At 49.8% G+C, this 26,160-nt stretch overlaps 1 protein-coding gene across 2 annotated transcripts; it reads right to left on the bottom strand.

Annotated features, from left to right (window-relative positions):
* Window positions 1–25,223, bottom strand: LOC133355654 (parapinopsin-like). 2 transcript variants are annotated; one of them, XM_061573031.1, is made up of 5 exons: window positions 22,108–25,223; window positions 18,989–19,311; window positions 17,662–17,990; window positions 5,730–5,972; window positions 1–2,929 (listed from the first exon to the last, which is right to left on the bottom strand). In XM_061573031.1, exons 2-5 carry the CDS (start codon window positions 19,305–19,307, stop codon window positions 2,789–2,791), a joined length of 1,032 nt encoding a protein of 343 aa, XP_061429015.1. In that variant the 5' UTR covers window positions 19,308–19,311; window positions 22,108–25,223; the 3' UTR covers window positions 1–2,788. The 2 variants fall into 2 exon arrangements, with proteins under 2 accessions (XP_061429015.1, XP_061429014.1); XM_061573030.1 differs by having other exon boundaries at window positions 22,018–25,223.
* Between the last annotated feature and the right edge of the window lie 937 nt (window positions 25,224–26,160).

The following is a 26,160-nucleotide window of genomic DNA, read 5'->3' on the forward strand; positions in this document are numbered from 1 at the left end:
GAAGAAGCTTATGGAATGTTTAATTGAAGCACGTCCCACAATCCGGGACAGTTCATCGAATCGCTACGGAAAGGATGAATAATCATGACGTTACTTATTGGCAAATATCAGTCATCACGTATACATTTCAGCACTTAGGAGCAGGGCTTGGTCTCACAAACAAAAAACACTATTATATAACTTCGTTTGTGATTGGGCCGTGACCATCCACTCTCTATGCCCAAAAAACTCGTTTTACTTCGTGGAATATCCCCCCAACTTTACTCCGATTTTGCTATCGGCATCATGCCACGAGAACAAAGAAAGAATTCGTTTGTAATTCTCACAGCAGTGCAGCCCTTTGTGTTGGGGAACGACCTACAGAAGTGAATTTTGCAGAACTACATCTGAGATCCCTTCTACGTCTGGTCCACACAGCCGTGAGAAGCACTTTTCTCTCCACCCTGCCAAAAAGAGTATCGTTCGTCAAGTGACAGTTTTAATTCTCAGAGCGAGAACAAACATGGATAAGATGCGATCGTTTTTTTCGGTGCATTTATTGGTGACCGGGATGAGGCCAGAAACCCATTACACTTGAACATGTGCTTTATATAGCGTCATTCATGCACATGGCATCTTACATTCTCCGAGGAACCACAGACAAGCTGCAAGCCAGCCAGGTGGTGAGCCGGTGCCAACAATTGCACAAGCTCTGCTGTCCTCTATACACCAAGATGTTTCATCCAATTAATGAGTGTTTATACATGTGGGAGGAAACCGAGCACCTGGAGAAAACCCACGCGTGCGAGGGGGCAACACTCTATCCCCGTGCAGAAGGAGCAGATATTCTTCTGCACATTGCTGTACCGCCTTCTCCTGAATCTCAACGGTGTCAGTTCAGTGCTCTGACCTCTCATCTATAAGCCACCTGGCCACCTCTACACTCAGGAATTTGGTTTAATCACAGACGGACAAAGCTCAGATTCATACCCAAAATATCAGCAATGCGCGCTCTGAGCTGTGACACGGCCATTTGAAGCCTGCTCATATCCAGGAACACTCCTCAATTGATTAACTGTTAATCTGTGTGCTAATTACGGAAGTCTAATTGCAGTTGGAAAGCTCTTTTATCTTAGCAAAGACAGATTGTTTTTCCAGCAAGCTAACAATGGAATATTGATTGTTCAGAATTTTAGTAACTGCTGATGTTACCGATGTCCAAAATTAATTGAACAAAATTAAAATCAGCAAAAAGGTATTTTTTGCTAGCGGTCAATTATCAATGAGCTGATCATGCAACCTGTCCAAAATCCAATTTAGGAAGGATTAGATTTTACAAGCTCTCCCTCTGTAGAAAATGAGAAACAGTCATCACTTTAAAAATAACAAAACTCACACACCTTCACATATTTAAACAATTCAAAATCTGTTGTACTTAATTTGGCTGAACTCCAGGCTGTCATGAGATAAACATTACTCCATACCTGTCAATCCCTTATCAATGCCTACCTTATTACAGACCAATTCAGACCTTATTGGTCACCTCGTGCCCTTATAAACCTCAAAGTTCAACCTACAAATTCCCATCACAAGGGAGAAACACAAACAAAGACATTAAAACAAATATTGTTTTGACCGTATTGAAACGGCTGTACGTCATATGGACCTGAAAACTAGATTTCCCTGTACAAGAATACAAGTAAACCGTATGGGTTAACAGGTATGTTACTTTTCGATTTAAAGCTTTCGTGACTGCATGGATTCATATTCTTGGTTCTTTCGGTAAAGTCACGTAGAAGGGAAATAATAAAATAAAAAATAAGAAACGTCGTGAGAATTGTATCTTATTATGTTTTATTTCTATTATTTTATTATTTCCCTTCTACGTGACTTTACCGAAAGAACCAAGGATAGGTATGTTACTCTCATTGGTAGAGCGTGTGGAAAAGTGCTGCCTCCTCCTACCGTGTACAACTCACTGGAAGGGATCTCAGAGGTAGCTCTGCCATATCCACTTCCATGGGCCCTTCTCTAACACGCAAGGTTGCACAACTGCCCATCTCTCGTGGATGTACCTTGTAAAATAGCCGGGAAACTGGTTAAACGGGACAATGCGTGTTAACAAATAAAATAACTTTAACCTAATTCCATGACGTAACGTGACACGGATAGCCCATTTGGGATACAATTGTGGGAAACGGGAATATCGATGACGGCGCATTAAAATTGCCTCACTGCTAAAATGTAAATGACACTGTGCTAACTATTGCAGGCATTACGTGTGGCCAGACAGACAGGCAGAAAGGGCAATGTGATGCGACCGACGCGCTACTATGTAGAGCCGTACAATCAGCGACAAACAGACCCGATGAACTCTGCCGTCCGAGTAGAAATAAGGGAGCGATTGGTGACCGTGGCGTTGGTGCTGAGCACTGCAGTGGAAAGTAGTCGTGATGAAAGTATGACAGTGATGTTAGTGACAGTCGTGCTGATGGTGGTCACAGCAGCATTAGGAGCTGTGTTGATGGTGATATTGATGGTGGTGGTGGCAGTAATAGAGATGTTGGTGGTGACTGAAGCGGTAGTAGTAGTGATGATGGTGATGCTGCTGATGATGATGGTGGTGATTGAAACGGTAGTAGTGGCGATGATGGTGGTGCTGCTGATGCTGCTGCTGATGGTGGTGATGGTGGTGACTGCAGTGATGACGGTGCTGACTGAAGCGATGGTAGTGGTGCTGATGGTGGTGATGGTGGTGACTGCAGTGATGGTAGTGGCGATGGCGGTGGTGGCGTGTGTGGCGATGCCTCTAGCTCGGGGAGACCTGCCCCGGCGCGGACGCCAGGGTCACGCTGGTGGCCGACGTGGAGGCCGCCGTCGCCGACTCCGAGGAAGGCTCTGCCCAGGGGTTGCGTCCGCAGAGCAGGAAGGGCACGGCGCAGTCCCGGAACTGCTCGCGCGCACGACCGCCAGGCACCACACGCACACACACGCAGCCCACCGTCACCGCGCTGAGCATCCGTCCGTCGCTCAGCAGAGCCAGAGGGCCCCCAGAGTCACCTGTTGGCGACTATTCATCTGTTGACGATATACGGGACATCTCTACTTACGAACGAGTTAGGTTTCAGAGGTCTGTTCCAAAGTCGATTTGTTCGTGAAACTTTACTCCTGTCGATTCCAAACACGTTGTACGGCGTGTACACTTAACACGGGAAATGGCTTTAAAAGTTGTATAATCTCCTGTAGATGTCACTGGTTCTTCACGTTTTGTAGATGTAGATGCCGCCACCGCCATCTATTGCACGGCAGTTAAACTTATGATTTTCGGTCTGAACAGGCAACTGGACATATGGACAGGTTTGTTTGTATCTTTGAAAGTTTGTAATTCGAATGTTCGTAAGTAGAGTCCCTGTATGATGAAAAGGAATTCCGCCGGGTGTAATGATTGGCATGCTAGTTACTAGTTCGATCCCCCCCCCCCCCCCCCGTGAATCAATGGATTTGAAAAAATGGTGCACGTTTCCTAATCTTCTCCACCGCTGCAAACCTCGTAGCGTCGACGGGTACAGCGCAGGCATGGTGGGGGGCAGCGTGGGTACAACGCAGGCGTGGTGGGGGGCAGCGTGGGTACAATGCAGGCATGGTGGGGGGCAGCGTGAGTACAACGCAGGCATGGTGGGGGGCAGCGTGGGTACTCTCACCTCTTCCAAGACGTCAGGCCAGTTTGGAAGAGTAGGCCAAGTACTCTCTAGAGCTCCCTCCAGTGGAGGCCCTTCTGCCAGCAGTGGCATGAGCGAGCATTTGCAGGGCTGACCCTTTGCCTCTTTTTCAAGCCCCCATGGCCGAATCACTGGGAATGCGCCAAACCACGTCATAACCTCGTAAGCTCATCAAGGGCTGAGGCTGGATAGTGATTGGTTGAGCGACCATGATGCAGTAGAGGGCAGTGCAGCAAAAATCACTTTTGTACCGTAACGTGCTCCAAAATGTATGCTTACTGCTTTCAACAACCAGCACTGGCCAGTCTGGTTAAATAACTCCCAACGACCTGCACAGTGCAGAGAGGCCCTCATCCAGCAGTGAGCTGAATAATTTGCTGTACTATACGTGTGTACATTTCATGAAAAATGAAGCAGCAGCAACAACAACAACGGGGCAGAGAACCAAGGCAATGTGCCGGCCATTTTGTCAAGACATGAATCTGGAGAGGAGGCTGGGCGACTCAGAGACGTTGAGCGGTAGCCTCTGGCTCAGAGCCTGGCTGTGAATACGGGTTTACCCACAGGTGGCAGGGTTCACTGTGGGTGAACCAGGTTCTCGAGCGGGGCGGTCTCAGCCCAGTCAGCAACGACCGAACAAAAAATACGTGACTACATTTCAGCTTTGTGAACTGGATGTAAGAATCACTTTGTTTGAATTGTCGCATGACCACCTCAATTGTCTCGTTTCTCAGTTTCCCCGTCTCATCGGGACAGATTTTGTGGCTCCATAGAGCTAAATGCATCGTTAAGCATATGATTTGCATACATCGTAATGAATCAGATAGCACAATGTAATTGTAATTCCAGCTAACGTTGCTGAAATTATAATTAATTATAATAAACCCCGAGGTCTGCACCATGCACCACAATTCAATGCGTGGATTATAAGTGCAATAAATGGTTTTAATTCATCAATAAATTACATGGATACTATCAGTAGCAGATCCATGGGGACGCGCAGGGGAAGGGGGGTGCATGGGGGCGATCGCCGCCATTGAGAATGTATTGATATATTCAACAAAGAAAATAAATTGCATTAAAAATATGTTTATGAATGTCCCAATTTTAAAAGCTTGGAATTTCGGGACTGCCCGCCCCAACCCCGACTTGGGAAGTTCCGACATCTGCCTCTGGTCTGCCATCAATCTTGAGAATAGAGACCTGTACACATAACAGAGAGACTGTATTTATATTAATTAGAGATCAGCTGAGGCACAGGTTTAAGCAATGCCATTACGAGTGTGCTGTCCAGCTAAGCAGCTTAAGGGCTAACACTTCACAACTTTAACCAGTGTTACGTGACCTCACAGTGCTGGGGATGAGGGAGTGCACTCAACATCACCGGGCAGCCAATCTCTTCTTGCCTTCTTCACTCCAATGCCACCTTCTTCTCCACGAAATTCATCGATGAAATTAGAAACGTCCCTTTGTCACTGAATCGGTCTTGGCACTTTGTCATCATCAATCATGATCTAGCCACTGCTGAATGAGTGCCTCTCCCCAAGCCGTCGCCATTTGTATAGCCTTAACAGGATTTCACCCTGGGTCTATGATGGGCTGGCCACATTGTATATTTATTCAATTGTCCTAAACACGTTCACCAAGACCGACTCCTCAACCTATTGTCATCAGAGGGTGGCGCAGTGGTAACACTCGCACCTCACAGCAAGGAGGTCCTAGGTTAGATTCCTGACTCAAGCATCCTGTCTGTGTGAAGTTTGTATGTTCTCCCCCTGTTCTGCATTGGTTTCCTCTGGGGATTCTCAGATTTCTTCCCATAGCTCTAAAAAAACACATAGAATGTAACTGCTATTGGCCAAACAACATCTCAATGCTGAAACTTTACCGCCAAATTACTGAATTGGAATCACACACACAGCAGCAGCAACAACATCGCCCCCAAACGTGAAAACATGGCAGAACCCTCCTGAAAAAACAACAAGGATTTACAGCTGCCACAGGCACCACCATTATCGGCGTGGCCCGTACCTGGCGGTTCATGAAGATGTAGATGATGGGGTTGTAGACCGTGCTCGTCTTGGTCAGGTACATGGGCAGCGTGGCGATGACCGGGTCGATGTACACGTCGGGCTTGGTCACCACGATCATGGCGAAGAGCGCGTAGGGCAGCCAGCAGACGAGGAAGGCCACCACCATGACCACCACCATGCGCGACACCTGCGCCTCCGCCTTGGCGGTGCTGCCGCTCTCGCCCATCCCCAGCTTGGCCACCTTACAAAGCAGCAGCAGAGGAGCCGCCACCGCCGCCGCCGCCACCAGGCAGGGTCACAGTTGGGTGTACGAGGGGGCCTCAGGCTAATAGGAAGGAAGGGCCTAAGTACGCACTGTTACGTATTGCGAACTATTTCAAGCACATCGTGTAAAATTTAACTCAAGGTAATTTCATTAAGTGTAAATCGCTCGCGATTACTCCTTTCTTCAAACTAACATGGTTTAACCCGCCCCCCTAGCTTTAGCCGTGTGGCAAAGCTAAGAATAATTGTATTTAATAGACAAAACTATTTCTGATGACCTTGTGCTACCGTCGTTCAGCTGTTACCTCAACATGGAATTCAGGGCCTAAAGGCGGACCCACAATATGAGGGCCTAAGGCCTTATTAGCCCGTGGGTTAATTCGGCCCTGGCTGTTGCCGCATCACAAATTGAAGTCAGTTTAACACGTAGTAGTAGTAGTAGTGGGCTTTAGCGACCAATATTATCCATAACAGTTTTTTTTTGGGGTAGATCGCGTAAATATAAATGTGTCGTAATACCTGTCACCGCCCGACACAGCCAATGAGTAAGGTTTGTCACGTAAACAAAACATGCCAATTAGTTACTAGTTGTGGGTTTCCTCTACAACACACCGGTGTGCTGTACTAGTAACTAATTGGCATGTTTTGTTCACATGCCCACAACTTAATTGGCTGTGTCTGTCAGGTGGTGGCGGATTTAACGACGCAATTATATTTACGCAATCTCACCAAAAAAACCCTCTATTACGGAATTGAACTCATTCATTCCGGCCAGGTGGCTCAACAGAAGGGCGAGCAGCTCGCAAGGGGAACAGCACGAGATCACATCCTGGTTGAGGGTTGACTCCGTTCCATCAACCCTCTAGGATTGAGAAATGCAGTTACTACTTGGTGGGATAAATCAATATCGTGTTGTTTTTTGGGTAGACTTGTCCCCACCATACGAATGTGGAATTACCACGCCACTAAATCAGATGCTGTACACTGGATATTAGCACCGCAACAATGCGACTTTGTGCAGAAAATCACTCTGATTAATTGAAACTGAATCAGTCCGGAACGCTGCTCCGGATATTATTTAGACAGGCCACGTCCATCTCGCCTTATTTTGTCCACATGATATTTATATTCTGTCTTCATCGGGTTATAGGAGTGTAGGGTACAATAATATAGTATTGTTATGGATCGGTGTACCTTGTACTCGTAATAGCCGTGCCTTAAGCTAAGATAATCCTCCCTGACTTGTTTAACACGTAGCCTTTCGCGACCAATGTTATTCATAATCAACGTTTTTGGGTTTAGATCGCGTTATTTATAAATGTGTCGTAACCCTCCACCACCCGACACGGCCAATCAGTAAAAAAGTGTCACGTTGACAAAAGACAAATAGTTCACTGCTTTAGCCCACTGGTGTGTTGAAGCCACAACATTTACAATTTGAGTACGACGTTTCGCTGGTAATTGCGATTTGCGATTTAAAGGTTTTTATTAACTTCTCAACGGGTACAAGGAAAACCAAAGAGAGTACTGAAAACCGCTCCTTCCCGGGCGCCCCGTTGGCCCCTTCGAGTCTCCGTCACATCCGCGGGCTCCACCCACATACAATGCAACAAAAAAAAGCTCGCCGCCATAACGCACACCGCCCCGTTCCCCTTATTTACATTCATCACCACCATTCACCCATGCGCTGCTCCATCACATCGCCTTCCCCCGATCGAACACGTACATTCCTCGCCCACACGATTTAGCAGGCCGGCTAAAATGTGCGTGGCCATCCTTCACTATCCCTTCCCTATACCCGCCGGTCCCCTCGCTACCCCACCCCGGGTAGGGGCCACTTCCACTTCACACCTGCGGCCTTGTATCCCAGCCTAACCCGGTCTACTTCCATCACCCTTTCTAGCAACCTCCTCGCCCAGTAGCACACCTCCAACGGTGATATAGGGGACCCATCCAACTCTTTTCTGCGAGCTCCCCACAAGGCCTCCTTTGTCGCGCCTATTATAGCCCACGTTCGATCTCTGTCATCTCCCCGCACCTCCCTTAAGACTCCCCACATAATGTCCCGACTTATCACCTGCGACGGGTAAAACCAGGACAACAGCGGACTGCTCAGTCTCCACACCTCCTGTGCGAAGGGACACCTCACCATGACGTGCACCGCGTCCTCATCTGTGTTGCAGCCCCTCGGGCATTTGGGCGAACGTGCCATTCGGCGAGAAAACATGAAGCCCCTCGTCTCCAATCTATCCCACACCGCCAACCAGGACAGATCTCTCTGTTCTTTTGTGAGCGCCGTTGATGAAGTGTTCCTCCACATTTGACGGTACATAGTCCTCTTCGCGCCCATCACCCCCTCGCAGGCCTCCCCTTCGTTTACTTTGGCCAATACCTCCTTGGAGTTCCACGATCCCCCTCTCTGACTCAAATTGTACTCTTTTATGTAGTCACCCACCGCCGCATTCAGCCATCCTTGTGGCCAGGCCAAGGGCGTGCCCGCCGGTAATTGGGTCATCCCAAGCCCCCTCAGGAGCCACATCAGGCGATACCTTAAATAACACGCGGCCTTCCCCCGGGGATCTTCGGAAAAGAATAACCTCAAAGTGTTGCACACAAAAATTGAGGACAGCACACGTGCAATATTTGGGGCACCCTTCCCCCCGTTCTCGACACGTTTACACATCACCACTCTCTTCACTCTATCCATCCCGCCTCCCCAAATGAATTTAAACAACATCGATTCCAGGATTCTTGCCTCCCTCCTACCTGGCGGGTACACATATGCGAGGTAGTTGAGTGTTGGTAAAACCACCACCCTCACTACCAGAATCCTCCCTTCCATCGTGAGCCGTCTCCCAGCCCACTTGCCTAACTGTCCCTTTACCTGCTTTATCCTCCCGTCCCAGTTTCGTTCCGCCGACCTTTCTCGGCAAAAGGACACTCCCAAGACCTTGACTTCCTCCGTCTTTATCCCCAACTCAGGCGGCCGACCCTCAAATAGTCTCGGGTCCCCGAAGGCCATCAATTCGCTCTTCCTCGCATTCACCTTCAAGCCGGAGGCCAGGCCGAAGCGGTTTGTCTCCTTCATGGCCCCCCACACTGATGCCACGTCCCTACAGAGCACGACTACGTCATCCATATATAGCGCCACCTTCCCCTGTTCCTTATTCCCGGGGATGGTCACTCCCTTAATCTCCTCATTGTTTCTTATTGCCTGTGCAAGGGGTTCCATACACATTACAAATAGAACCGCGGACATCGGGCACCCCTGTCTCACCCCTGACTCTACTGGAATTGTCCCCGAGAGCTCCCCATTTATCAGTAGTCTGGTCTTGAGCCCTTGGTAAAGACGCCTCACCCAATCGACCAAGGGTCCCCTCACTCCTATTTTTTCCAACACTGCGAACATATACTCGTGCGAGAGGCGGTCGAAAGCCTTCTCAAGATCCAGGCTAAGAAGCCCTAGGGGGCATCCCCTCTCTCCTTCTACCTCTATTGCCTCCCTTAATAAAATCAGGGAGTCCGAAATCCTTCTTCCTGGCACCGCACACGTCTGGTCGGGTTCGATTACTCCCTCCACCACCTTCCCCAGTCGCGTCGCAGCTATTTTTGCCATAATCTTGTAGTCCGAGTTCAGGAGCGTAACTGGACGCCAGTTTCCCAACTCTCTCCGGTCCCCTTTCTTATACATCAGTATGATGAGCCCCTCACACATTTCTTCTGGCACCAGTCCACCCTCCAGCATTTCCCTATACATCTGCAGCATGTCCCCTTTCATTAAATCCCAGCATGTAATATAGAATTCTGCTGGAATTCCATCCAGTCCTGGCGTCCTATTCTTATTCTGCCTCCTCACTGCCTCCTCCACTTCCTCCATCTGGATCCTCCCTCCCAGTACCTCTGGGTTCTTAACCTCATGTCTTAGCTCCCCTAGTAGTGCCTCCCTTATTCCCTTATCCGTTCCCTTCCTCCCATACAACTCTCCATAGTACTCCTCCGCTATCTCTATCATACCCTCTGTCGTTGCCTGCCTGCCTCTGACCGGACTCACCAATTCCCTAAGTGTGTTGTCTCCTGCCTTGCATTTCTTAAAGAAGAAACTCGTACATTTCTCTCCCTGTTCCGTTTCCCTGACCCTTGCCCTGTATGCCATTTGTTTGACTCTTTTCTCCAATACCGAGGATAACCTTCCCTTCAATCTCCGTATATCCTCACCCACCGGGAATCCCAGCTCAAGTAACCTGTGCTTCTCGATTCTAGCGTTCCACAGCTGCAGTTCCCTGTTTACACTCCTCCTTCTACTATGTGTCTGGAAGAGGGCCTTTATCCGTCCCTTCACCATGCTCCACCACTCCACCCTCGTGGCAAAGCATTCCTGCAGGGTCGTCCAGTCTTCGTACTTCCTTACAAAGTCTTCCACAACCCTTCTGTCTTCCAACAGGCTCACATTCATTTTCCAGGTTCCCTTCCCCATCTTCAGGCCACCTGGAATACCGAGCTTTGCCTTCACCAAATTGTGATCTGACAAGGGGAAGGGTTCCAGGTCTGCTCCATCCACCTTCACATTGGCAGACACAAAGATGAAATCTATTCGTGATTGCCTTCTACCACCCTTATCCGACCACGTGTATCCCGGTCTCACCGGGTGTACCTTTCTGAAGGTGTCAGTCATTTTAAAATCCTCTATCAGCTCCTTCAACTTCCTAGAGGAAGGATCGAGCCTCCTCCTCCCAGCCACCGATAATAGGTCTCCCAGGCACAACGCGCAGTTAAAATCACCCCCCATTATGACTTGCCGTCTCGTCACGAGTAGGGTCGCTACATTATTCCATAGGTCCACTCTTTCTGTGCACGTCGTGGGGGCGTACACATTTATTAGTCTCAGGTCTGCCTCTCCATAAGACACGTCCACATAATGGAGGTGGCCCGGGATCACCTCTTGGGACCCGACTATCTGTATACCCCTCCTGCCTAGGAGGGTAACCACCCCCGTGCATCGATTTTCATTACTCCCGGACCAAAAGTAGTAGCCATCCCAGCTCTCCAACAGCTCCTCCCGGCCCAGGGTGTATGGTAGGTGGCATTCCTGGAGGAAGACCACCTCCCACTTGGTAGCCTGTAGCAGTTGTATTATTGCTCCTCTCCTCCCCTTTCCCTTCAAGCTCCTCACATTTACGGACGCCACGGAAAGTTCCATGTTGGGATGTGTCTCAGTCCGAAGTGGCCTTCTCCGCTCGCCCTCCGTAACCGTCTTCATTCGCCAGTTCCCGCAATTTTATTTTGCCCCTTGTTCTCAAGGGTATCCCCCTGCGCCGGCTCTCCACCCTTTCCTCCATCCGCTCCCTCGAGGCCTCTGTGTCCAGCGAGGAGTCCGAGGATTCCGTGCTGCCTAAAGGGGCGCCTCTTTTTGGGGCTCTCCGTATCCTCCTTTTCCTTCCGATTGGTCCCTCCCATGTCTCGCTACTGCCTTCCTCCTGCTGTCGTTCCCCTTTTCCTTCATCCTCCTCCACCGCCTCCGCCCAGTCTTCCACGGTCGTCTCGGAGATGCTGCCCATGCCGTCGCTCCCCTCCCCCGCCAGCCCCTCTTCCTGCTCGCTCGATGTCGATTCTGCTCTTTTTGCATGCCTCTCCCCTTCTCCCCCTCCATCCGTCGCTGGTGGCTGCTGCTCAGCCACCTCCCCACGTCCTTCCCTCACCAGTTCCTTATCCGGGTCCAGTTTGGTTCCACCCCCTTCCTCATCCCTCACTCCTCCTACCCTATACGCCCTAACCTTGTTGGCGTACGACTCCGGACAATTTTTGTACAGATGTTCTCGGCTACCGCAGAGGTTACATTGTGCCGGAACACTGCATTCTTCTACCTCGTGGTCCAGTGCCTTGCATCTATAGCAGACTTTTGTCTTGCACACTGCAGCCAGGTGACCGCTGCCCCCACACCTCCTACACAGTTTAGGTTGTTCGGCATACACAACATATCCCCGGTTGCCTCCTATGTTCAGGGCACTCGGGATGTGTCTCAAGGTCCCTCCCTCTGTTTTCAGCCGCACCCTCCATTGTCTTGCCCCTGTCCATATCCCCACTGAGTCCCTCACCTTTTTACAGCCCGACAGTACCGAGCAGTGCTGTCTTAGCCAGACCTCCACGTCGTGGTCATGTAGGGCTTCATTGTATAGGAAAATAGTCACCACCTTCGTGTCCAGCTCTGATAACAGTTGTAGCTTCATTGATATCAATGGCTTCTCCTCCGCCTTTTCCTCAAAGCGGGTCATAAATCTTTGTAGCAGGGGGCTTGAGTTGAAGCTTACATCAAACGCCCTCCCTCCCGGCAGAGTTATCAAACAGTACAAGTCTGTCGGCTCTATTTGTAGCAAGCCCATCATTATTGACCGTACAAAGGTCGCTCGGTCGATGGTCACTTCTTCTGCTACCTCGTCCTTCATCATTACTCTGACGCAATTATGTCGTTTGACATGAGGTGGTGTCAGACTCACCCCTGCCCCGCCTCGCCATTTCCCGTCTCGTTCCCGGGGCCTCCCAGCTCCCACCGGTCCAGCGTCCACTGTCGCGTTCTCCCTCCGGGCCTCCCCCTGCCCCAGGGTTGCTGGCGTCTCTCTGGCTTCGTTCCCCACCCTCCGCTCGGGGGCACCCGCATCTCTGCGTCCGGACGCCGTACCTTTTTCTCCTCGGCCTCCCTCACCCACTCCATCAGCTCCCGCCCTCCCATCCAGTTCCTCCATCCTCTCCTTCTGCCGTGCCTCCGCCGCGTTCCCCTCCATCCATCTCCATGCCTCCTCCACGCATCCCCCTGCTGCCAGCGGGTCGGTCTGGCTGCCCCAGTCCCCTCCGGCAGCGTAGGTGGTGTCGGTGGCCCTCTGCTTTCGCCGCGTCTTCTTCTTATCTCCTGCAGTCACCGTCTGGCCGACTCTGTCGTCCCAGGCTCCCTCAGCAGTGCAGGTGGCATTCATTTCTCTTGACGCACTCCCTGCTTCCTTTTCATCTGCTGCGAGCATAAGCTGGGTGGCTCGGTCATCCCGGTCTCCTTCAGCAACTCGGGTGGCCCTCGTGGTCCTTGACTCTTGCCGTTTCCCCTCTTCATCTGTTGCGATTTCCGTCTCCATTCTCCAGCAGTCCCCGCTTCTTGGCAGCGTGGTCATCCCTGGCCACACGGTCAGGGCCCTCGCAGGCCTCGGGGCTGGTGGCTAGGTCTCACTTGAGATCCGGACGGGCTAGAAGGATCACCTCGATGCTCCTGGTGTCTCCCCTGGCAAGCCAGGGCAGTTTCCCCCTCATCGGGCAATTCGCCAGAATGGTGAGGCTCTGCTGTGTCTCCCGTTCTTATATAGAGCAGCAGCAGGGTGACGTCATCATTAACTCATTAAATCATCAGGTGCAAAGATTCAAGGGGGGAGTGATTGTAATTATATACTAGATTAGTAATCAGGCTATTGTTACGATGCGAGTTGTAGATTAGTAATCATTTGGAATGTGTTTTATCGTGATTATGCTACATTAGTAATCAGTTAGTGTTTGTTTCCCTTATAAGGAATTGTAATGTATCTTATTTAATAATACGCTTCCAGGCCGCACTAAGCCTGTAGCTGTCTGAGCGATTAAAGTTATTTCTGTTTCTCTCAATTTCAATCGATTCTCTAATTAGTCTTTGCCAGTAGTAACTAGTTTTACACAACACTTCAACGTTGTCAAAATCAATTGAGTGTCCCTGTTGGCATGCATGTTCTGCCACTGCCGACAGTTGTGTTTGTGATAGTTTAATATTTCTCTGGTGTTCTTTTAGTCTTACACTAACGTTACGCCCTGTCTGTCCAATATAGCATCTGCCACATACACAATTAATCCGATATACACCTTCTGTTGATAATTTAGGTAATTCGTCTTTAGTGCACGTTACTAGTTGTTGAATTTTGTGTACTGTACCAAATCTTACTGTAATGTTTTGCTTTTGCAAAACACGGGCTAATTTGTCAGTTACTCCTGAGATAAATGGTATTTTTATTGTTTTAATAATCTGATCGCTTTCAGCAGTGTTGTTTTGCGATCATGATTTGGCATTTAGTGCTCTGTTAATTTGAGCATTATTGTAGCCATTCTGTCTTAGTGCTTCTTTAACATGTTTAATCTCTCTCACTAGACTTTCACCATCTGACACTGTTTTAGCCCGATGTATGAGCGTCTTGATAAGAGAGGATTTCTGAGCTGGGTGATGATGCGAATCTGCATTCAGATAGGCATCAGTGTGCGTTTGCTTTCTGTAAACGCTGTGTGTTATTTTACCATTTAGGCCATGCCCAAGTAAAATATCCAGGAATGGGAGTGTGTTTTTCACCTCCATTTCCATGGTGAACTGAATGGCCGGGTTTTGTGCATTGAGATGATTTAGAAAATCGTTAAGTGTATCTTTACCATGTGGCCAGACAACCAAAGTGTCATCCACATATCTAAACCAAAAGGATGGTTTTAATGTGCTCGAGGCAAGTGCTCTGGTTTCAAAGTTTTCCATGTACAAATTTGCTATAGCAGGAGATAAAGGAGAGCCCATTGCTGCTCCCTCCCTGACTTGGTTATATTGTTGGCATCGATTACTGATGTCACCCGCACTCAGAGATCAGACAAACTACAACGGCTTCAAAGCAACCAGCCCCACGTCTGATAATTAATCTGCTCAACGCAAACAGAACCAGGACCGTGCTGGCTGAGCGGCACTTTTCCACAGCGGCATAAGCAGCAGTAGCCATGTCGTACTCTCCCTCTCCCACTGCTGCACACTCAGCAGCAGCAGCAGCATCATCCACATTCCAGCAGCAGCTCAAGGCTCTCACCTGTTCAGGCCTTCACCTATTCAGGCTGTCGCCTGTTCAAGATCTCAGCTGCCCAGGCTGTCACCTGTTCACCTTGGCGTACAAGCGACTTTGAGCTCTGGCCTTAGGGTCTCCGAGTTCTCAATAGGTAAATGAGTCAGTTTCTATTCTATTTTGGATTTAGAAAGTGCCTTTCAACAAGGCGCTTGACAATGCTTACCGACTACGGTACGAAATGGCAAGATAAGGGAAGGGGATTAGGTAGTGACGAGGGTAAGGGGGAGGGCCAGTCCGTGCAAAGATTTGAAAACTAAGGTGAGCAATTTAAAGAGGCAGCGGTGATAGGCAGGAATCCAGTGAAGTTGTTGATGGATAGGGCAGCAATGAGAGGCGAAGGGGAGGTTAAAGACAGCGCGGCACGTGCAGCCGAGTTTTGAAATTGGTGTAGAGGGGCAAAGGCGTAGGTAGGGAGACCGACCAGGGGCGAGTTGCAATAACCCAGACGAGTGAAGACTAACAGAGTGCACAAGAAGTTTGGCAGCGGCGATGGTGATGAGTGGGCGAATTTTCCTGGCATTGAAAAGATGGAAGCGGCAACGTGCGAGTGGTGTGATGGCGATGTGGGAAGTGAAGGGTAATGAGGAATCAAAGGAGACGCCAATAATTTGGACAAAAGCCATCGGAGTTAGACTGAGCGGGGGGAAATATATGGAGGGGGGAGTAGGAGGAGAGCGGGAGGCAGGAATCTAGAGCAAGGTGGTTATAGAAGGGTTGAGGGAAAGGTAATCGGAGAAAACTAAGTACAGAACCCTGGGGGATGCCAACCGTGACGGGGGAGGAAGAACCACGGATTAAAGAGACGGTGGATGAACGAAAAGTGAGGTAAGAGCAGAGCCAATGAAGTCACGTGCCAGTGATACCGAAGTTAGACGGAGTGGATAAGAGGATGGAGTGATCAAGGGTGTCGAAAGCCGCAGGACAGGTCAAGCGGAATTAAGACAGATGAGAGGCCCGAGTGACGTAAGTTAACCAAGTGGTTGTGTACGGGGAGGAGAGCAGTTTCGGTGGAATGGAGTGGACAGAAAGCAGACTGGTGGAGGGCGTAGGGAGAGTGAGAAGAGATGTAGGGAGTGAGTCGGGTGTGAACTAGGCGTTTGGAGAAGTGGGAAAGCAAGGAAATATGGCAATAGTGTGCAAGGATGGAAGGATCTCGTGAAGGTTTTTTGAGAATGAGTAGAATGATGGCTGTTTTGAAGGATTTAAAGCTTTCGTGACTGCAGGGATTCATCTTCTTGTTTCTTTCGGTAAAGTCACGTAGAAGGGAAGTAATAAAATAATAAAAATAAAACATAATAAAACAATTCTCACGACGTTTCGGCTACAACGCAAGCAGCCGTCTTCAGGTGAAGAATGAGACACTACCAAACTAGGAGCTTATATATAAGCTGCATTGGGGGTTGAAGAGCGCCTTAACAAAAAGAATGTGCATGTGAAGAGGGATTTAGCATATTCATGGAAAATGCGTAGGCGTTGGGCGGGGGGGTGTCAAAGTCATATTATGCCCATGCATTATGCAGGATCAGCAGCAACCAAGGGGGGTGCAGGGATTAGCAGTAACAAAGGAAAGGAATGTTAATGATATGTAGCTGCAGTTACTCAACAACCACGTAGAAAACTAAAGTATAAACTACATAAAAAACTAAAGTATAAACTGCATCGCACCATCAGTATACTTACTATACTCTATAATAAGCTGAGTTACTAACAGCAAGTAATACATTACAATTTTACCTCGTAAAAATTCTATAATATGCTTCCATCTAAACCTTATTCTCTTACATCACACGAGCATAGGGTAGTGTCTCATTCTTCACCTGAAGACGGCTGCTTGCGTTGTAGCCGAAACGTCGTGAGAATTGTTTTATTATGTTTTATTTTTATTATTTTATTACTTCCCTTCTACGTGACTTTACCGAAAGAAACAAGAAGATGTTTTGAAGGAGTTAGAGAAGATGCCAGATGAGAGGGAAGAGTTGAAGAGAGCTAGGAGGAACCGGCGGATAGTGGGGATGACAGATGGGAGCAAGGAGGGGGCGGTAGGGGATCAAGGGAGGAAAATGTCGGGTGAATTTTGGAGACCAAGTTTGACAGCTCCAGGAGTGACGCAGGGACAAGGTATTTAGAGTAGGGGAAGAATTGGAGGAGGGAGGAGAGGGGCAGGTAGGTATGCTGCTGGCAGGAAGGGAGGTAGTGGGGATGGTAGAACGAATTTGAGAGATGGGGGCAGAATAAATAGCAGTTGAGGATGGTGAAGGATGTGGCAGAGTGTTTCAGGTAGAAAACAGCAGAGCAGGGTGCACGGAAAGGGAAGAAATGAGGGATAGACAATAGGATTGGCAAGCGGCCTCCAGTTCAGAATTGAAATCGTAAAGTACCGAGATGTAATTCAAGTCGGAATCAGTAGTGGGTAGGGTCTAAACATGCGCGCGTTATAAATCGTGTTTATTATAATATATCCCTTCTCCAAAGAGTGTGAATATGAGCCCTGATAAACTCAAAAGGCATTTGATAATAATACTGCCCTAAAAGGAAAACACATATACGAGTGTCGCCCAGAAAGTAATGCCCCACTGGCATGAAACACACACACGCTCTCGCTTCTCAATGGCATAAGAGTCATTGGGGTGGAAGAGAGATTATGTGGAAGAGTAGTGATGCGCATGTACGGGAAGGTTTCACTTATCTTCAAAACATTTTGTCCAATAACAAAGAAAGTGGGGCATTGCTCTCTGGACAACCCTTGTGTGTTGTACCTAGCACGGTTCGTGCGACCTCACGAGTGACCCTCACCTGGTGGAGGGTCCACATGAGGCGGCCGTACGCCACCACGATGACGAGGAAGGGGATGGCGAAGCAGAAGGCGAAGTAGCTCGTAATGTACGACACGTTGGCGGGGTCGCGGCTGTACCAGTCGGGCGCGCACGACGTCCGCACGCCCTCCAGCTCGTAGCTGCCCCAGCCGAAGAGCGGCGGCGTGTTCCACACGAACGACCAGAGCCAGGCCCAGGCGATGCCCAGCAGCGCGTGGCGCCGCGTGAACATCAGCGTGCCCAGCGGCTTGCACACCACCACGAAGCGGTCGACGGCGATCACGGCGATCGTGCACAGAGCGGCGATGCCTGCGGACCGAGGTGGCAGAGGGGAGGAGGTGAAGATGGGGAGGCGTAGCGGAAAGGGGGTCAGTTGGGGGCCATGGAGTGACGAGCAAAATCCCATCATAGCACAGGCAAGAAAACCGCATATTTCCAATTACACGCAGGGAAGTGTATACAAAAATCACGGTCACTGTGCATTGTGTATGTGTATACGTTGCACTTCTTTTGCACCGTATGTAGCCAACCGTGCTAATCTGATATGCGTGGGGACAGGACAGCAAACTATACACAAAAATAAGTTCCAAAGAAATTAGTTTTTAATCTAGATTGTAAAGTGCATAGCTCCATACTCTTTGGGTCTTTCGATCAAATCACGTAAATAGAAATAATAGATCACGACGTTTCGATCGCAACACAAGCATCCTTCACCATCCCTCACCATCCTGAACTATTTCTGAAGACGATTGCTTGTGTTGCGATTGTGTTGCGATCGAAACGTCGTGATCTATTATTTATATCTCGGTGACTTTACCAAAAGACCCACAGAGTATGCATTCCTGCAGTCACGAAAGCTGCAAATCAAGATTTGCACAGCTCCAGTGGCTTCCGAGTATCAGAAGGAAGAGCGTTCCAGACGGCCGCAGAAGCGCATCTGAAAGTGTGCGATGGGGTGGCCGTCTTTGTTCGATGGCTATCCAACAGCCGCTGCGAGGATGACCGGAGTTCGTGTGATGGTTTATGTTCCTTGACAAGATAAGCAGGGCAGTGGTTAATTTGTGGCAACTACTTTGTGTGCAATGAGTGCGACCTCATCATGTATTCGTTTGGCAGCCGGAAGCCAATGCAGCTCAGCGAGCACTTGGAAGGACATGGTCGGATATTGGCAGAAAAATAAAAAGACCATCAGCAGTTTCTGAACTGCTATGCGACATCCTCTTGTCTGGGATCACCAATGTAGCAACGACGACGGCTACTGCCGCAATTGCGGAGTGGTGGGGTGCCGGGGAAATGTAAAATCTCACCGAAGAAAGCGACGGCGAACCCTTCGATGACGCAGCCGACGCGGCCGAGGTTGAAGTACCCGACGGCGTTGGTCTCCACGACGAGGCTGGCGCCGAACACCGTGACGCCCAGGTCCGCCACGGCGAGGTTGACGAGCGAGAAGTTGAGCGGGTGGCGTAGCTGGCGGTGGCGCAGGGTGACGATGACGACGGTGCTGTTGAGCACGAGCGAGGCGATGGTGAACACGGCCATGATCACGGCGAGGATGGTGAAGCCGTAGCGGGGCATCAGCGGGACCTCGCCGTTGGGCAGGAGGTCGAGCGAGGTCAAGTTCTCCATGGCTCTGGGAGAAGGTCGCCGTCGTCACGGGGAGAGAGAGTGTCATCATCGACCCCCACCGTCAGCAAGGGTGGGGACATATTTTCTGGTGCTCTGCTCCCAGGCAGCTCCCTGCTGTCACTAAGCCCTGGTGGTCCGTCGTGCGTGTGTCAGCGAGGCCATCGCGATCGTGGCCGTCAGAGTTGTCACAGTCATCAGCAGCACCGGTGGAGGTCGCCTGCTCGTCACTCGAGTCAACATCGCAACGACGGTGCCACCCGTCAATGACGAGTCGCGCAGCGCCGCGTGCCCTGGGACTCGCGTCCGCTGCGAGCGCTCTCCGTGGAGTCGCTCGTCGCTACTCAACTCATATCCATCCGCACGAGAGAGTGAGCAATGACCATCATCATCTTGTTCACAATTGGCAACAACATCCGAATCACAGTATAACATTAACATCACCCACGATCATAATCAGTGTCTCCCATCAGGATCTCCATTATCATTACATTATCATTAGCAATGGAGAACACGAGACAAAAAAATCGAAATCATGGCACAAAATATTATTACAAACGATGAGTTACAACCGCATCTCGACCTTTGTTACACAGGTAGGGGCGTAACAGAAATCAAGTGGCAATGGGGCATGGTACACGTCGTGAGAACAGCTAACGAGAGATGAGAGGAGATCAACTCCGGAGCGAAGAGCGAGAGAAGCAGAGAGAAGACAGCGGGAGAGACGGCATCGCCGAGTTCGGAGGAGGTCCGGCGCTAGGCGGGTGCTGGCGTGGGTCCTGCCCCACCACTTGGGCCCCTTGGGCCCCCACCCAAGTTCCCTCTTCTTAGCGGCGAATCACTGCTCGGTGGCCCCCCACTCAAGAGCCCGACTGCCTCCTACCCCCCCCCCCCCCGAGAGGAGTTGGAGCCAGGCCTTGTTTGGAGGCCACCACTGGACAGGCGCAACGAAGGGAAGTGAGGAATGGCACAAAGTTAGGGATGCTTTGGCCAGCAGTGGCACGTTACATGCCGGTCAGGGTTGGTGGATCACACAGAGACGGGAGTAACGCGCCCGTAGCAGGCAGCGCGGCAGAGTTTGTATGAGACACCCACCTGCATGGTAACGCGCCCGTAGCAGGCAGCGCGGCAGAGTTTGCGGTGCTTGTCGACTGGTCCAAGTTTTGTGTTGTGAGTAATTTCTGCTCCAGGGCATTCTATTTGTTTCAACCCGAGTCACCAAAGTATGGGCGGCAGGGTGGTTGTCCAGCGATAGCACTGGTGCCTCGCAGCGATTCCCAGCTCGAGTGCTTTGGCGGAGCGTGTTTTAGCGGAGCGTGTTTTCGCCCCGTTTTGCATGGGTTGCGGGTTGCCTCTCATAGCAGCAACAACCAACACACACAATCGAACTGGCTTTGGTCAAGTAACCCAATACTTCATGGGACCTCCTTTGCCAGTGTCAAACATAATAGGTCTCCCCCTTTTTTCTGGCAACAAAACAGGTGTTAAGATGTTAAAACACCAAACTGAAACCTTTTGCAAGGAATCATGTCTGCATTAACCAGATACAGATAATGCATGTACTGTCAGAGCATGTTTTTTGTTTGTATTTTCACAAGTATCTGTGGTTAATGCAGACATGATTCCTTGCAAAAGGTTTCAGTTTGGTGTTTTAACATCTTAACACCTGTTTAAAGCTTTCGTGACTGCAGGGATTCATATTCTTGGTTCTTTCGGTAAAGTCACATGAATTTACCGAAATAACCAAAAAATCTTGACACCTGTTTTTGTTGCCAGAAAAAAGGAGAAACCCTATTCTTATAACCCAATGCTGAAAATCACCTGCCAAATTACTGAATTAGGATTCCAGATGGCAGGGCCCTCCTGAGAAAATGAGTCTTGGGACTCATTATTGAGGCTTTCGCGGGTTAATACGCATTATCGTAATACACAAGGCAGCAGTACTGGCTTCTCTCATCTCTTTTTATGTCCTCCATAGTGCTCTTCGTTAACAATCTTGACTTTCTCTCTCTCCTTCTCACTGTGCCCAATTTCGTTTTTGATCTTTCTCCCTCCTTACACCCCCTCCGCTGGAATCAATGTCCCCTGCAAATTGAGCAGTCGCCCTCCTTTAATTCCTCTCGTAAAGCCACCCCCCCTCTTCTCCATTGCCCATTCCCTCCCCTCCGTCCCGTCCCTTCCCCTGTAGCCCTTTCGTGACCCCATGTGCCCTCGGTTACGGTCACTCATTGCTCGGCCCTTGCCATCTGTCTTTGTACATCTTTAAACGATGTAAAGCTCCTTGAGCTATGGGCGCTCCATAAATATAAAATAACATCAGAGAATCGGAAAAATTCACTTTAAAAAATTCAGCAATTTACAATGTGAAATCCAAAATATACACGAATAAGTTAAGGTGTCAAGAGAATGGCTCACTAGACTGCCTGACTTTGTACGAGTCGTCTTCACACATTGACATACGAGATTCAAATTGTCATTGCAGAAAAAGTGGGAGAATTTTAATATATTGTAAATCCTGTTATTTTACATCACACAAAATACCACCAAAGAACGGAATTCCACTGGTTGAAATATTCTGCTGAAGGGTCGAATTAGCATGGTTGGCTACGTACGGCACGAAAGAAGTTCAACATACAAACGTACATAACGTAGTTTCACGTCTGCGCCGATTCCAAACAGCTAGAAGGTAGGTAAACGATGAACGTTGGCTTACCTTACTTGACGAACAGACGATCTTCGAATGAAGCACCGAGTTATAAAATACACTCACTCGTCACTCACTCGTCACTCACTCGTCACTCACTCGACTGCGGTTGGATCGAGCGATGTGCAGAGTTGGTTTCACGTTTTATTTTAGTGACAAAAAAAACAACAGCGATAAAAACCACAAAGCAAGAATAATTTCCAACCGTTGCACCACGTAAACTGAACAAGTCACAACACAATACCGATGCTTATATTGCAAACGCAACGCAATACGGTCTGTCACAGTATATTGATATTAATTTTCAAGATCCCGCACAGTCCCACTTTTTGCTGGGGGACACCCACCAATGCGATAGGCGGGACGAGACGCGTGGCATTTTATAGATGGGAATTGGTGGCACTGTGCAAAATAAAGGTGGGGGGGGAAGAGACGTAAGGCATTTGCTGATAAACCCCAATCTTATTTGGCACGGGAGATTTAATCCAGATGATCTTGACTTATGTCCGCCCTCCTGACTCCCGAGCTGCAGCTCCGTAACCCTGTAGGTGCATCGCTCGAAACGGATATTCCGCTGCTTAATTAACAACTCGGCCGGGTTGCAGGCGGCTCGCTGACGATGCCCGGCGTGCGTGCCCCCCCCCCCCCCCTCTTGCTTTTACGATGGCGCCAACTTCAGCGAAAGCGCGGCCGGTGGCCGTGGCCATTCGAAGCACTCCACTGACGAAGGCGACATCGTCGTCGCGTTAAGAAAAACAATAAACACCGCAAGACGAGGAGGCACTGTACTCGCCGTGAGTTGGCGAGATGTGCAAAAACAAACTGTCGGGAGGAAACACGGCGCGACACGCACACGCGATAATTAATTGTTGCAATGAACGCAGGGAGTGCAAAAATTATATGCGTATCATTTAAAACAATGGTTTGGCAAAATGTAAAACGATAACATGGCAGTGCATGGCATAAAATAGATTACATACACAGAAACGTACAGTTTTACTACGTACATTGAAAGTCACGCTTCAATATATACATGCCACTCCTGTATACATTGAAATATTATCGTCAATGTCTGTAGTGCAGTGTTTGATCTGTACAGATATGCTAATGCATGTTTTGCTTTGTTCATAACATTCGATTGTAAAGGATACGAAAATTAAGAGAACCCGTATCGTTTAGAATCTCGCAAGTCAGTAAATAAACAAGGACCATCAATTCCTGTCGCTGTGACCCTGTGGCCATTTTAATGCCGACGCTCAGGTCACGGAATATTCAGATTAATTCCGCATCTCCAGCGCAACGCGGAATAATCCGGGGCGCTCAAACCGATTTGCGCGCCCCATATTCTGCATTGCTGCAATTTTTTTTTTAATCGCGACGCCTTCATTATCCAGAATTAAGAATGCTTCAGATCTTAATCTATTCCTTTCATCGGGGAATTAATGAGCCAGCGAGCGGGGATACAGATGAGTGGCGATGATATTCAACCGCTCAAAGTTGAGCCACTCAACCAGTAATCAAGTGGCACGCTCTACGTTACTGCTCTCCCATTGGACAGTGGTGATATTGGGCCAAACAGACTCCTTCCATGTACTGAAGCCAATGCGAAGATGAACAGAAAAGTCGCGATAGGTAACACAAAAATGCATCACTTGTAAAAAGGCCGAGCGTGATCTCCGAGTCCACTTTGAAGAGTCGAACGAGCCGTGCCAATTATTCCAGATTTACAATAATTAACAGGAAAGATTAGTTTAATTGCCAAACAAAATACCTATTAAAATAGAAGTTCCATCGACCAATAGGCCTTCTGAAACAATGTTAACCCAAGAGCAATTGTGTCGAGTGGAAACCCTGCACCGGTTTCCACCTCTCCAAGTCTCATCAAAAAGGCGTTGCCTGGAGTCTTATGCTACGTCCCCACAACCACTCAACATCTGGCTGCGCGGTTTGTGAAGCGAGCACGTGGACCTGGCCCAGATTCCCACGGTGGCCCAATCGGGCCACGCCAGCATCAACCGGGCTGTGCGGCAAACTAACACGGGGTTAACGCAAGAGATGCGAGGTCACGGGGTCAATCGTGACTCTCATCACCTAGGTCAACTTCAGGGCCATGTATTTTTCTCTTTAAAACAGCATGATTTGCTTCAACTATATATATAAAGTTCACTTAGGGTGGCATAATGTAACCCACGCATGCGATAAATATTAATACATAAATAACATTGCTTCTCTCCGGGCATGGGAGGGGATGAAGCGTAAGAGAGAAGCCTCTGGATCTGCGTGGCTCTATAAGCATTGGGAGAAGAAACGAGCTGCGTTGTGTTAGCATTACAAACTACCTCTGCTTTCAACGTCCTATAAACTCGCTCAATCTCAAGAAACGTATTCATTATTGCCTGCTGGTTGCTATCGTTCGTGATTTTGTGCTGCGTTGCCACGGATCTCTCCGTTGCTGTTCTGGGTCCACTTCTGGAAGAGCCCAGCAACAGCTCCGGTCTGTTTCCAGCGGTTGTGAAAACGCAGCAATAGGTGATGAAACTGATGCTTTTCGTGCATTATGTTAATGCTGACGTGCACCCCCATAAGTCAATGGGGCAACTGGGTAATGTCGGAATAACTTTACATTTGATGTGGAGGGAGACATTGTCTGCTTATCCATCATGTGAAGATGGTGCGATTGAAAAACACTGGCTTATTCAGCCATAAACATACAGTAGCGCTCAAATAACACAAGCGTGATAGTGAAGGGAGTTCAGTGTAATGACAAGGGGATGTCTGTGCCAGGCATGTCACAACCTCGGCGATTCTATGAATTGTCACGATTCTGGGTCACAATTTGATTCACCAATTCGCTTTGCTTTGCTCGTTTAGTCCGTCTCGTTCGTTCCATTATCTCAAAGGTAGTTATGGCACCTTCGATTAGCACGGTTGGCCTCATATGGCGCAAAAGAAGTTCAACATACGTAAGACATTTAATTCACACGTGACTCACATGTACATGAAGAGCCCGTTTGTCAATCCACTGCTGGATGAGGGCCTCCCCATGGCATGCGGGTCATGGAGGGGGCGGACGGTTATTCGACCATACTTCCCCAAGCTGGTCAGTGACGGCTTGTAAAGGCAAGAGACGTGGATGTTGTTGCACTGTCTCTGCTGCCCATCACGTAACACCCCCCACTGCCCTTCACGTAACCCCCCCCACTGCCCATCACGTCACCCCCCCCCACTGCCCTTCATGTAACCCCCCCCCACTGCCCATCACGTAACCCCCCCCCACTGCCCATCATGTAACACCCCCCCACTGCCCTTCATGTAACACCCCCCCCACTGCCCTTCATGTAACACCCCCCCCACTGCCCATCACGTAACCCCCCCCCCACTGCCCTTCATGTAACACCCCCCCCCCTGCCCTTCATGTAACCCCCCCCCACTGCCCATCACGTAACCCCCCCCCCACTGCCCTTCATGTAACACCCCCCCACTGCCCATCACGTAACCCCCCCCCCACTCCCCTTCATGTAACACCCCCCCCCCTGCCCTTCATGTAACCCCCCCCCACTGCCTTCATGTAACCCCCCCCCACTGCCCATCACGTAACCCCCCCCACTGCCCATCACGTAACACCCCCCCCCCCACTGCCCATCACGTCACCCCCCCCCACTGCCCATCATGTAACCCCCCCCACTGCCCTTCACGTAACCCCCCCCCCACTGCCCTTCATGTAACACCCCCCCCCCACTGCCCATCACGTCACCCCCCCCCCCACTGCCCATCATGTAACCCCCCCCCCACTGCCCATCACGTAACCCCCCCCCACTGCCCATCATGTAACCCCCCCCCACTGCCCATCACGTCACCCCCCCCCCACTGCCCATCATGTAACCCCCCCCCCACTGCCCATCACGTAACCCCCCCCCACTGCCCATCATGTAACACCCCCCCACTGCCCTTCATGTAACCCCCCCCCACTGCCCTTCATGTAACACCCCCCCCCCCACTGCCCATCACGTCACCCCCCCAACTGCCCATCACGTAACCCCCCCCCACTGCCCATCATGTAACACCCCCCACTGCCCTTCATGTAACCCCCCCCCCACTGCCCATCACGTAACACCCCCCCCCCACTGCCCATCACGTCACCCCCCCCCACTG

Source organism: Lethenteron reissneri, chromosome 51 (assembly GCF_015708825.2).
Source record: "Lethenteron reissneri isolate LAM-NWPU_2019-01 chromosome 51, ASM1570882v1, whole genome shotgun sequence".
Taxonomy (NCBI): domain Eukaryota; kingdom Metazoa; phylum Chordata; class Hyperoartia; order Petromyzontiformes; family Petromyzontidae; genus Lethenteron; species Lethenteron reissneri.

Excerpts from the sequence above, each read along its gene's own strand:
- LOC133355654 (XM_061573031.1), bottom strand. The coding sequence starts at position 19,307 with ATGGAGAACTTGACCTCGCTCGACCTCCTGCCCAACGGCGAGGTCCCG. Across the intron at positions 17,991-18,988 it reads GTTCGCCGTCGCTTTCTTCG|GCATCGCCGCTCTGTGCACG; the intron begins GTGAGATTTTAC and ends CTCGGTCCGCAG. Across the intron at positions 5,973-17,661 it reads TCATGTGGACCCTCCACCAG|GTGGCCAAGCTGGGGATGGG; the intron begins GTGAGGGTCACT and ends CTGCTTTGTAAG.